Below are 14,251 nucleotides of genomic sequence, written 5' to 3'. Positions count from 1 at the left end.
CCCTGTTTGGGGCAGGCCTTGCTGTCTGCTTACCTAAGATAATGCCAGGGTTAGAGAGCCTGGGAGCCCTGCTTTTTCTGGGTTCTCTGGGATTGAGGGCAGAGCTGGCGCCCAGAATCTGCTCAGTGCTCAGGCCCAGACCCAACATTTATTTTCATTGTGGTACAATACAAAGTTAGTGTCTCTGCTGAAATGAAGGCGAGATTCTGAGAGTTTCCCATGCATAAGAGGCTGCTAGGGTGAAGGGCACCATTGGAAGATATAGTTCTGAAACACAGAGTAGATTCTTTTCATGTTTTATTAATTGCAGCACAGAGAAAAAAAGTCAAATGTTTAAAGAAATTTTTGTTCCTTAGGGTGTTGACTTTACACCAACAGAAAAGATGAGTCCTGAGTCTTCATGTCCTTTTTTTTCAGGATAGTCTGGAAAACAAAAACAGAAATGTAAGTGTTCTTCGTAAAACGGAATGTGGTTTCCAAATCTATTTCTAGAAGTGTTGAATTTCTTAGGTTCCTTTCGCAATCTCCCTGTGTAGACAGCCTACACATGACCTAGTCTTCATTGACATCCATTACTTGGTGAGTAGATGAGACACTGATATATATTGCAACACACCCTCACCCCCACACATGTATGTGTGATATATGTTGTGCCAGGCAAACGGTTATCACTCTTGATCATTTTAGGAAAAAGGATTATGATTACATGTTAAAATTCCCAAGTACAGTTACCTGAGATGGTTGTGGTGGTGATGTGTTTAGGCTAAGGCTGCTTTGCTTCTAGTGACAAGGTTTGGACCCTGAAGACAAAGAAATGATGGATGTTAGAAAAATGTTAGCAGGACTATTAGGATTAATGGGTTAATGATTCTGGGCTTTACAAGTATTTCTAATGATGTTCATGTGTGTCACAAATTTGAAACCAAATAGTGATAATAACCATTTAATAAGCAGCAGTGTGGTAGAAGATAAAAATTAAGAGCTGTATGTAATTCAGTTTATATTACAGGTATGTAGTGAACAAAATCTAGACTGATCACATTATTCAGTATGTGAGTTCAGAAGCTCTAAACTGACTAAGCGCACAGAAAACGGAAACTGAACATTATCAAAGTGCAAAAACCCTTATTACCTCAGTAGAGAAGCAGGTGTCCTTGTCTGCAGCCTTGCAACACGTATCCAAGAATTGTGCAAAATCATCCATCACAGTCTTCAGCTGCTCTTCTGTAGCCTTGGGCTTGTGCTTCACCAGCTCAGCAAGAGCCCTGCAGTAGGACAGAAAGCAAAAACAGCGAGGAAACATTTACTCCAGTGCAGGAAAGTAAGACAGGAAGGAGGGCAAGGCCACAGCTTAAGGTTAGTAGAAATCGTGGAGCCAAGTAACTTTGGCTTGAGGATCAAGCATGCCACTGCCAACCTTAGGAACCTTGACTGTCCATGAAGGGGGTAGGTAGGTGCCACTTTGCTACCACTAGATCAAATAGAATAATCAGTGCCGGTCACACTGTGTTTTACATAGTTTCAGGAAATCTCCTGAAAGACATATGTCTTTGCACTTAATCTATGGATTTCTGCCCTCTAACATTTGGCCCATTTGAAATGAATAATGGGAAGGCTGTAAAGACTGACAAGCCAAGCAAGAGGAGATTGCTGGGTCTCTGTTGTTGACATGTATAGAACAAACACTACCAGGGAAATGGAGCTGTGTGTGGAATGAGATTTGTAACTGTCTGGGGACCACAATGAAATGTCCCCAAAGGTGATAACAATAACCTGCTACATCCTGTGCTATGGACCCTCTGCCTACAGCAGGGTTAGAGCCTCCTATGTACATTTCCAGCTGTTTCTTATTCTATTCTCAAAAGTCACAGCCATGATGTTGTCTTGCCCCTGGCGTGGCTTCTTCATAGAACATTTCCAGTTAATTGATCAGACCCTGAAATAAACATTCCTATGATTTTCATGAGCAGTTTTTTCTGTCTGTATCCTCCAACTGGTGTTCCGTGTCTTCTATTCCGTGTCTTCTATTCCGTGTCTTCTATTCCGTGTCTTCTATTGTGGCTCCACTAGAATTTTATTCTGCTGTGGTTTTGACCCACAGTAATAAAGATAAATTGAATGAAAGATTTTGATACAAAATTGTTTCACATAGGCAAAAAACTTTGACACTTCATTCAACTCAGTGATACCAGTATCTAAACACCTTCCTCTAAGAAATACAATCACTGCATCCAAAAAAGTGTCCAGTTGACAGTTCTCAGTATCAATACCTATGCAATATAAAAATAGATAGATGCAATAAAAAATATTGCTCACGTTTGTTTCTTAATCTGCTTCTCCTTCTCTGGAAGTGTGCAGATGTCAGAGTGGAAGGTGAAGGTCTCAGCTTTAAACTCTTTGGGGACATATGTTTCATCAACCGTCAGAGCAGAGAAGCATGGTCGCCTTTCTACTGGGGATCCACTACAGCACTTGGTGACATGGCCACTCACTGGGGTCTTCTCATGCAGCAGACACACACGGTTCAGGATTGCAGACAGCTAAAGAAGACACAGGCAGAGCAGCAAGGTCACAAGTATTCCACAAACATCCACTTTCTGGTGCACTAAAAACTGTCATAATGACTTAGCCACCCTCAATGGAGCCTTGAACCGCACCTTATCTATCTTTGAAACTACACATGTGAGACATTAAAAACTGTTTCTTTCTTAGGTAGATATGGGGGGGCCATGGCCCACATACCACACACACACACACACATGCACATATTAGGACCCTTTGTTCCTGAAAGTTAGATTTATCAGGGTCTAAATACAACAACCCAGCCCCATTAACTTTGTTGTCCTTGAAAAGACTCACATAGTCTTCCGCACAAGGCAGTCTCTGAGCTTCAGGAAGTGAACAACACTTGGTGCCCACTCTTCCTAGGTTTCTTGCAGCCTCCACGAGAGTTGGGGTTGACACCTGAGGTGCTTTCTGGGTGTACCGAATCAGAATGCTGTGTAACAAAAAATAACTTACATGGTTTAATGCAGGCAGAAAACTGGCTTGATGTAATATATTTCAAGAAGAGAAGATTCATCCAACCCAACTAAGATGTTTTTCCCCACTCAGATTTTTTTCCTCACTAATCAAAGTATCTTAATTTCTAGAGTAGTAGCATAGTACTGGAGGAAGGCCTTGTCCTGAGAAACCAAGTGGTTATAAAAAACTACTTGGAGCATAAGATTGTGGTCTTAAATCTGTACTAAAGTCAAAAGAAAGTGACATTTCTCCAGCCTGATGGCATTAATTAGTGTATGCCATGCTGCTTTAAATAAATTCTATCACAAACTTACACATATTAACATTGTGACAAACTCAAAACATAGAGGTGAAAAGAGAGATGGTTTCATAGAAACCATGCCTGGATTAAATGAAAGAAAATAATATCTGCCTGACACATTGTCTAGTAATAACATCTAGTATCTGATAATGTATCATAACCAATAAAAGCCAATGTGTTTCTGGTGAAGAAGTCCCCACTCCAAACTCTAGAAGTAGAAGAATGTTAAAACTGAATACGAAATGAACAAGGAATAATGTGTCTCTTCCAGTGTGCTCACGTTGCTTCCATAGGTAAAGTTCTGTGGAATTTGGACATGACTCTAGAAGGCCATTGAGTCTCTATCTCTAGGAGCAGAATTCCATGAGAAGACAAGGACATAACTACCAAAGGTTAGCTGTAACTCCCAAATTCCAATGTTTTCACAAGTGAACTCTTATTCATGTCACATTAACATGTTATCTAAATCTTTTGCTATAGTTTTCTGTTCAGCATTTCTATGAATTCTTGAGTTTCTGTCACCCAAAGCAGGGTACTTCTTTTTCAACTAAATATTATTCTATTGTTTGCTCATAAACTGCACCTAACCCTTGAAGGACATTCCTAGTTCAAATGTATCAAGATTTGCTGAGTCCTCAAAACTTCACTCCCAAGAGACCAGTGCTTATATTACACAGGGATACAGTCCTCTCCATCCCTCCAACTGAGATATCTCATTCCCAGAGTTTCTGACAGATAGGGATTATGAATAATGCCTCTTCATTGTGAAAGCCAGATGCTGTATGCCCTATACATTGTTTTAAATAATCACAAAATGGTCGAGGAAAAAACTAGCTGATAAATCTACTCACGCGTTTTGGAATCCATACTCTCCAAGCTTCTCATAAAGCTCACAGTTAGATTTGACCAAGTTCTTAGGCTCCTCTACAAGAGGCTGAAATTCACCAAGCTGCAAGATAAAAGAACTGTGTTCACAGCCCCCTTCCTGAGAGCCCAAAGTGGGTCACCTTGCAATACTGCTGTCCCTCTGCCCAAAGACAAATCAGGAGACCTTTTGGGCCACATCTTTCACCTTGCACATAAATTGTTCCTTTTATTTGCAAGGTCATTTGGCACAAGTATAATGAGAATCTTCAGGCTCTGGGATTCAATGGCTGTGCTTGAAGCAGGCCATGCGACCTATTTTCTTGTGTGACTGTTCTTCCCACATCCAAGCTTCAGACTGGTCCTGTCTATACTGCACAGCACTCAGTGTTCTCAGCACCAGAACTGGTCTCTTAACCCACTAAGTGGATGAAATTAAAATCACACCTAGTGCACAGCAGAAGTTCACTAAATGGTAGCCATCTCTTTTAGCAGTCTCTCTAAGGTCTCTCTTGAGGTCTCTGAGATGAGAACATTTAACCCCAGCCTCGATCACACAGTGGTGTCTCGTATTCACCAGTTTCTTTGTAAAGTATGACTCTCTTCTGGTCCCAAATGATTCAATTTTATTCTCTAATTTTATTTTCAGGAGTATAAAAAATAAAAGCTGCGATAAAGATTTTGTGCAACTAACAATTCCTTCCTCTCTTTGAACCTTCCTTTTGCAGATCAGTGGTTCTAGGTTTCCTTATATTTTATCCAAAGAGTTTATCCTATAATGTTGAAAAACTTCTAGAGCGCAAACTTGCCTCCATCCCATGAAAACATCTGGATTGACCTACATATCAATTATCATGCATTCATCTCTTCCTTCCCCATATAGAAAGCAGCATCAACACTGCAGGTGTTCTTGGCATCTGGAAACCTACCACTGTGCCATAGCATGCAGGAGGATCAGCTTCAGCACAGCACTTTTCCAGAGTGGCTTCATATTTCTTTGCAAGTCTCAGCAACAGGGATACAGAGTAATCAGGGTGCCTTCTTGCATATTCATACAAAAACCTAATTGAGATGGACATAGGCTGAGGTAAACAATGAGCATGTAATAGAGTCACATGACCAATCTCAATAGTGATTCGCATCCCAGACATCCTGTATTGGCTTGAGCTCCATGCAAAACGACTAAGCAGCAAGAATGTGGGACCCAGACAGAACTCTTCCCGGGTCCAGCTTGGACACTGAAATCTATTTTAGTAATGGTCAATACTAAATTAGTATCAGTGCATTAACTTCCTCCGTGTAGAATGGAAATAATTGTTGCAGTTACTGGAAGCATACTGCCATTTATTATTAGTTGTATCATGTCTTGCCACACTGTGTCATTCTGGTCCTTTTAGCCAAGTATGAAACAACTAGTTATATATATATATATATATATATATGTATATATATATATATATATATATATATGCCAACATATATAAAATATATCTATTTTATATATGCCAACATATATTATATATATATATATATATATATATATATATATATTTCATGTTGCTGTCATCACAGACGTAGAGCAAGAGAGGTAAGTAGATACATAGATGATATGTTCATATAAATTAGATATTTAAGAAATATGCAGTTAAAAATGATGAAGTGGTGCATATAATTTATATATTCATAGAATATTTCTAAAGATTTCCAGAAATACTCCTATGAAGCAAGCAACATTGAGTTTATGCTGAATGCATGTACGGTTTCATAAAATAAAATTTAAATTATATAAAATACTTTTCAGGAACAATTTTAAGGGTGAGAATTGCAAGGGTGAACAATTGTTCTGGGAGCCACAGAAATCATGCTAACACCAAAGGAGAGCCTGGAGTAGCTTCCTAAACCATGCAGCTCTGACAAAGCTCTCAAAGGAAAGGCATCTACTCACGTGCCCAGGAAGACATCCTTGGCCTCAGCATAGTTCTTGCACACCTCCTTATCCTCAACAAACTCAACAGCAATGGCAGGCAGACCAGCAGGCATGTCGTCATTTTCCACTTCAACAAGACACTGGGATTTCTGCAACACTGATTTATCGCAACAAGGCTGCAGTTTGCTGGAGATAGTTGCATGATTTAGACACATGTACTTGGCAAGTTCCGCCTGTGAGAATGAAAAACAAAGGTTTCAGAGAAATTATCTTGGCTACCTTTTGTCCCCGCACCTCTGTTATCTGAGGAAAGCATTTTCATCCTCTTCCAAACCATATACAACCAAAGTGGCTTCTGTAAGCCCATTCTCAGCCCTGAGGTGCTGCAGAGCCCGGAGATGCAGATACTATGACCAAAACATTCCAATTAGATCCGAGAAAGACTGTTCAGGAACAAGGTGTGCATTTATTTAAATTAATTCATTTTAATTATTAAGTTTATGTCTTTCTGACTGTAATAATTCCCGTCACTTTTTCTATAAAAGTTAGTGCTTTTAAAAAAAAATTCCTCCAAAGTTAAGGGTAGGCATTTTGAAACTAAATAACTCATTAAAATGTGAGGTATAATTAAATAATCAGGAATGAGCACAATTACAGGCCTTGCTTACATACACACAATATCTGTCTTGAGTTGTCCAGAAGACACTATGGTGGAAGAGGGTTCTGGTATTGGGTTATATTTTTAGTCTTTGGAGAGAGGAGGTGATGGAGATAATAGGACAATGGTGGAGAAAATGAGGTCACAGTAAATTTGTATGTACTTAAAGCAGACAGTTCATTAGGGGAAAGACTGCTGAGGGATAAATGCATTTTCAGAAGCCTCTCCAATCTGTGGGATGTCTAGGCCCACTTCTTTCCCTGAACCTTCTTCGAGATCTACATCTGTGACTTCTTCTTGTGCCATTAGCTCCCTCTCAATGTGTGACTGAAGAAAGGAGTGTCGGCTCACTGAAATCTTTTTGCTGTTGTTTTCATGTTTTTGTTTTTCAGGGAGGTTTTTGTTTTTTGGTTTTTGCTTTTCTCTGGAAAGTGGCACCAACCAAGGAGAGCTTGGTAGAGTAATGGCCACACCAACAGATGCCAGTGTTCCCTGATGAAGCCACACATGGGCATTCACTGACCGAGCATGCAATGACTCTTTACCCTGTCATCTGCACATTCCAGCAGGTCGCCATGGCAGCACTCCTTGGTGATTTTGGTAAGGTCTGTTGCCAACTTGGTGATTTCTGCAAAATCAGCATTGGGGAATGCCTGGCTCATACGAGCTACTGCCCTGAAATTAAAAATAAATGAATGAATAAATAAATAAATAAAATTTTAAAAAACACAGAATTTCCATTAAGAAATTATTATTATATTGTATTAGTATAAAAGCAGGGAAAAAACACCATTTATAACAAGTTCAAAACTTGTTACAAACTGTTTTGGATTCAAAACTGACTTAAATGAACAAATTATAAAAATTCCCCAGTTCTTGTAATGCTAGTCTGGCATGATATATTTTTATGTTTGGCACAATTATCTACTAAAAGAATGGGGGTGGTGCCTGGAAAGCTAAAGCCTCATTAAGTTAAATCATAGAAGATCTTCCCCAAAGGGACAGCAGGGAAGATTTAAGTCCTTATCTGAGTTCTGTTTCTGGCTTCATCTCATCTTAGCACTGGGATTACCAAGAGGCTATACCTTCTTGACTATTGTAACATGAGGAATCGAAGGATCTAGGGGATTAAATTACATAATGGCATGAAAGTGTTTTCTCATCTGGGAATGAAGATTCCTCATCTTTCATCATAAAACATATTACTCTGAATCCTAACGTTCTGTGGGGGGGAAAAGTCTTAACTTCTAGAGAAATCGAAAGTTCTAATCATGCATCCTCCCACCACGAAACTTTTCCAGCAGACAGCCTCTAAGCTCTATGGCAAAAGCCAAGATTCTCATCCCTAAATTACTATCAGTTCCTTAACTCCAATAAAGAGACTCCTTTGCAGGAACCAGCCACAGCCTGTGTAACAGTGTATTGTTTAATATTGAAGCTGCTTCGTTTGTTGATTTGGTAGGCTGTAATGATTTGGATACTAGGAATGACTTAATGGGGATAATTGTGCTGACAGTTCCTACAGAACACACACAATGTCATCTCAACTTTCCTATTATGCTGATTCATTATTGACTAACAGGTGAGGCACCAGAAGGGAAAGCATATCTTTCTTGGCTTCCATATTAAAGGATGCACCCAGACTCAGCTACAGCATACAAGAGCAAAGAGACAGTCAAACACAAACATGAGATGAAGAACACAATTGGAGTTGTAATAAGTTTCAAAGTAGTAACACCAGCTTGCATGATGGCTAAATTCAATGATCAAGATATAAAACAGTCACTTTTAGACTGAGGGAATATGATAATAAATTAATCATCCTGATTAGAAATGCATTCTATAAGCTTTAAAATGAGGCCCATTCTTCATAACCAAATAATATTTTAAATTCTTATCTTCCACTTAAGAAAACAAACTCTTCTAAATTTTTTGATAATTTAAAACAAAACAATGAGACAAAGATGTCAAATCAATACTATTATTCTAATGTCACCTCTATTGTCGTTTCATAAAGTGCCTTATAAAGATACAACCTTTTTGATTGGACAATTATCATCAGAAACACATGAACTGTGATATTTAAGAAAAGTCATGTACCATGCTTTGAAGGCTCTGTCTCCAAATTTATGCAAACTGGAGCACTTCATTCTCTGACGGACAGATGAAATCAAAGCTTTTTCCTTCACAGCATCAAGCTACAAAAAGAAATCCAGTTGAAAAATGGAAAAGATTATTTTTATACACACACATACACACACACTACACACACAACACACAAAACACTTCCAAAGTTTCAGATGGCCCTATGCCAAAATAATTGGTTTGGATAGGGAGAAGTTGAAATCAGGACCTTGTGCATGCTGGGTAAGAACTCTGCCATTTAGTGGGACCTTCGATCCAAATAAAAATTTAGAAAGATAATTTGCACCTCAATTCACAAGTATTCCCTTTTGTCAGATAATTATTTGGATGCCTAAGGAAAAAGAAAATCAGTCTGGTCATAGCATCTAAGTACTTAACACACCTTGGAGACATTGCTCAGGGAAGGGTCCTGAAAGGAGATGTTTCAGGACATCTACCTGTACTGCCTTTTTAATTTTGTGACTAATCCATTTCAGTCCTTCCTCCATCAACCTTCATAAAATCAGTAAGTGCCTCCAAAAAACAAATGATGCACATAAAAAATATTTATGGAAGGAAGGAATGAACTTCGACTTCTAGCCTCCGGAAATACTCTCTACATTGAATTTTAGCTCCAGTAAAATGTCTCAGAAAAGGTTAAAAATAAAAAATAAAATCATAAACACACAAACAAACAAAACCTAGCCATTTCTGCACAATTTCACAAAGAGTATTCTACTGCAAACATCATTACCATAAAGAATGAGAGGACAAGTAACACAGGGTCAAGAATTTTCTCTCTCAGACCACTGCTAAATTTTAGAAGGAAGAAAGGTATGAGAAGGAAAATCCATTGGTCACTTAGGAGGAAAGAGAACTTTCATTCAGAAAGTCGAGTCTCCTGAATCTAGCTATGAGATGATCAAAATCTGAGATTGGAATGCACAGCTGATGTTTCATGTGTCTTTCCAGGGATTACCTTAGGGTCCATGCAGCCTGCTTTGTCAGCCTCTGCACAGCACTGGGTCAGAATCTCGTTGTACTTCTCAGCATAGTAGAGGAGTTCCGGGGCATAGAAATAAGGATGTCTTCTGGCAACTTCATACAAATAGCTGAGTTATGGGGAAAATAAAAGAAAAAAGCAGGCAATCATTCTCCACTCCACAGAACACTACAGGAATGATTGGTGTCGACCCAGACCCTTGGATACACGTGGGATTTGTACTTGACCAGTTTTACTCGTGTGGCCACACATAAGTGATAGCCTTTGTCTGTTGTTGAGTGAGGTTGTGTGTGTGTATGAATGTTCACAGGTGTGCATTTTTGGCAAGTAGTTAAATTTAGGTGATGTAATGTTGTTGACTAAAATGAAATTGATCCAGAGAACATGAACAACACACATACACACACACATACACACACACACAGAGAGAGAGAGAGAAAGAGAGAGAGAGAGATAACCACGCACACAAACAAACACATTCAGAGTATTTTGCAACTTCCCCATCTCAGATATTTCACACAAGTCCTATCTGTTTTCAAGATCAAAATATCTTTGATCTTTTTGTTGTCATTGTGAATAGTTTTGTGGTATCAAATATTATGTTTTTAAAACCCATCTCAACACATTCCCAGGCTTGGTGTTGGATCTTTGGGGTTTTCATGATTATTAGCATAAGTGCTACTGTCCAAGCTATTGTCCAGTTTTTATCTTAAAGTGGAGATATCTGGGTACTCACTGTGCCAAGAAGCTGGTAGGGCTTTCCTGGAATTTGGTGCACATGGCCTCAGCCTCTGGCCTCACAAATGGTGGAAGGTTGGGGTTGTCATCCTTGTGTTGCAGGAAACATTCGTTTCTTTCGGGCTCTTCTTTTGCACAGCAGTCAGCCAGGTCACCATAGCTTTCTCGAAGAGTTGGAATTCCACATAACTTATCTCCAAAAAGAGTGTGCTTAAGTAGAAGACAGAAAGGTCAAATTCCTGCTGATACCCAATTTCCTCCATAGCCAAAGAGTTACTTTATTTATATGGTGATTTCTCCTGCTCTCTGCATTCTTTAGTTGCCTATAGGTCTTTGTATAGGGTTTAGTTCTTGTGGTCTTCCCTCCTGCACTTCTGCCTGTGTATTGTCACTGTCACAGACAGGCTCGAATTTGGACAGTCTTGTTGGTGAGTCTTTTTGAGTGTTGCTTCTGCAATTACTAGGAAATGGGGTCCCATAGTAAAATTCCCATTGTCCTGGCTCTAACAATCTCTCTGCCCCCTCTTCCACAGTATTCTCTGGACCTTAGGTGAGGGAGTCGTGATTTGCTCTTCTCTGAAACACTCAGAATTACATAAAGCAGAAAAGTAGATCGTCAAAATCAGAATGTACTCACAAGGGATTTGTCACAGTTGGCAGCAGACTCATCAGCAACACATGTCTTTGCAAATTCTGTGACTTCATCCACTAATTTGATATGTTCTTCATATGGGCATTTCTGGAGATACTGGGAAAAGGCAATCAGGACTCTGAAAAACAGACATAGAGAGAAAACCTTAGTATGAGGCAGGTGGCTCTCCTAAACGGCAAATTGTGTATGTCTATACCTTTGATATTTTGTGTATCTTTCATACAACTACCTAGAAAGCTGTTTCTGGTTAGCTACTCTCTGAGGCATAACCAGGAACACCTGCCTTTCCAAGCAAAAACAATATGGATTTCTACATGCTGAAGTATAGATGCAAATATGTGTCAATAGATGCATGAACATGAGGCAAGCAAGCAAACCACTGTCTAAACTTACTCATTGTCAAGGCTAGATATTATATATGTCCTCTGAGTTATTTCTCAAAGTTTTCTCATCCATATACCTCTGTTAATTTGAATACATGACACTATTGACCTTTTAAAGAATAAACTCATTTATTCTTTAAAATAAAAGAATTACTCATATAGATTACTCAAATAAAATAAAGAATTACTCATTTTTACTACATTAAAACATTATTAAGTTTGGAGATGTGACTTAAGTATAGACCACTTATTCACATGTGTAAGGTCCCAGTACTACAAAAACATAAAATAATGTTCTCAAGATACCATGAGATCTTATTACATGAATAGTTAGTAAGTGAGCTGCCCCCAAAGCTATATTTCATAGACCTTTGCAGAAATAAAAATAAGATTCCAGACTTAACAAGTTAGATGTGGGCTCCAGATTCTCGGTACAGGAAAAGAACTATTAGCCACACATGGCTAGATACATTCAATTAAAATTAAATATTATTTGAACGTGCGCTCCTCAGTTACACTTGCCATGCACAAAGTGCTTAATAGCCTTGTGTCCTCTGGCTGCCATATTGCTCAGCACAGACCCGCAGTCTTTCCATCATTGCACACACTTCCATTGGACAGCACTGCTCTACAATTTGCATACTCAAGGTGGGAAAATGTGTTTTAGAACTTGAACCGATATCATCAAAAATGTTAAGGGGACGTTTGGCATTTTAACTTACAGGCCTTTGAAAAATTGTTCTCCCAAATCATTATACCGATGGGCGATCTCACTCTTGTCTGTGGAACAGGGAGAGAAAACCATGAAACATATTTAAATATTAATGAAGACAACTAATTATAATATGCTTCTCTTCACTAACTTAAGCTATTCCCTGAAGATGCTGACCTCTAATCATTACAGGAAAATCTGAAGATGGCAAATCTACTATATTCAAAGTTAGATTCTTTCACCAAAAATATTGTTTTAAAACTCATTAAGTATTTACGACTTTGCATTCAAACCCAAGATTTAATGCTTCTGTCATGTCTGTAAATATCTACTAAGACAATAGTAAATAAATGAAAGTAATATAAATGGAAATTTCATTCATAAAATGAAATATACTTTTAAGGTTTAGCATACATGATATAGCAGGAAGACTCTTTGAAACTGCAGTAAATTCAGCTGTATCTGATGCAGTTTAAGTCATTCTGCCAAGCATGTTTTTAATGGTAAAAAATTTAAAACTTAGCTTTCCAAATCCCCCCATTATCATTAAAGATATCTAAAATATATTAATAATATAACCACATAAGGGTTCTCAGATGCAAACAATAATAATAGTAATAATAATAACAACACTCTAGAAATCAGCGCTAAAGGAAAATTTAACTATTTAATAATACCATGCTTCCTTTACTAGGAAAGATAAAAGTAGAGATGAAAAAAACATAAAACTCTTACGTGCTTCTCGGCGAAACACACCCCTGGAAAAAGCAGAGCTGGAAATACAGAGGAGGAGGAGAAAGGTTACCCACTTCATTGTGCCAGAGGCCAGTGGGGTTGATAGGAAAGGTGATCTGTGTGCAGAGAAACTCGCCCTAATATACTTCTTTAACCAATAACTGCAGATCATTAACCACACTTACCTCGCATTTCATTGATCCCTACCTCATTACAAAATCATACCATCCTTGCCAAAATGTTGTTTGACTAAATCCCTTGCTTGCGTAGTATGTTTGCCATCTGGAGCTGTTCTCCCCCCACAAGACTTTGTCAGTTCATTAAAGTTATGTAAAACATCAAATTTTACATAAGAGTTTAGTCTCTTTCTCTCCCATCTCAGCATTTCAGTTTGGGCCTTTGCACAGAAACATGACACATTGTAAAAGCTGTGAACTGAATTGCATGCATTGTTCATCCTAAATATACATTTATGTATAGGTAATGACAAATTTGCATGAGGAAGGGGTTTCTCATTATAGGGCTTCCAAGTCTTTCTCATCTCTTTAAACTTAGAATCATCCATAAAGCTCACAGTGTTTCAAATGTGAACTAAGAAGAAGGCAGAACAATAAAAACAAGTGCAGAGGACTTTCAGAAGCTTTCTTCTTTGTATCTAGCTATACAATGAAAGAAATCTACTTTCTATGACCTCATCCTTACATCCTCATCTTCAGGAAGGTGCACAAATTCTGTAATCAAATACAGTAGTAAAGGCAAAATGAAGGAGAAAAGAAAAGTGTTTCCTTGCTTGTTTTATGACAAAGAGTCCTGTAATGGAATAACAGACTAATCTCTGAAGACACAGATGAATGGAACATAAAAAAAAAAAAAAAAAAAAAAAAAAAAAAAAAAAAAAAAAAAAAAAAAAAAAAAAAGCCCATCTAGTAAAAACTTCCTCAAAAAAAAAAAAAAAAAAAAAGAATCTAAACAGAAAAGATAAGTTTTTTCTTGGATAAATTCTGCTTTAAGCTTCCTAAAAAGAGTAGTCACTATTTGTTTGAAGACAGTAGTCATGCCTAGACCTGTCCTCGTGTGGGTCTGGATAAACATAAGTATGTAATGCTTAAGTCCTTGAATGTATTTGTATT

General features: G+C 38.1%; 1 protein-coding gene across 1 annotated transcript; it reads right to left on the bottom strand.

The window, feature by feature from the left end:
- Positions 1-280: 280 nt before the first annotated feature.
- Positions 281-13,280, bottom strand: LOC117712888 (albumin). The gene is made up of 15 exons (XM_034509112.2): positions 13,122-13,280; positions 12,397-12,454; positions 11,277-11,409; positions 10,638-10,849; positions 9,878-10,010; positions 8,875-8,972; positions 7,320-7,449; positions 6,135-6,349; positions 5,119-5,251; positions 4,177-4,274; positions 2,860-2,998; positions 2,317-2,540; positions 1,133-1,265; positions 733-800; positions 281-423 (listed from the first exon to the last, which is right to left on the bottom strand). Exons 1-14 carry the CDS (start codon positions 13,198-13,200, stop codon positions 759-761), a joined length of 1,827 nt encoding a protein of 608 aa, XP_034365003.1. The 5' UTR covers positions 13,201-13,280; the 3' UTR covers positions 281-423; positions 733-758.
- Positions 13,281-14,251: the final 971 nt, after the last annotated feature.

The sequence above is a fragment of the Arvicanthis niloticus genome, chromosome 7, assembly GCF_011762505.2.
Source record: "Arvicanthis niloticus isolate mArvNil1 chromosome 7, mArvNil1.pat.X, whole genome shotgun sequence".
In the NCBI taxonomy this organism is placed as follows: domain Eukaryota; kingdom Metazoa; phylum Chordata; class Mammalia; order Rodentia; family Muridae; genus Arvicanthis; species Arvicanthis niloticus.
This window is presented reverse-complemented; position numbering and strand designations above follow the sequence as displayed.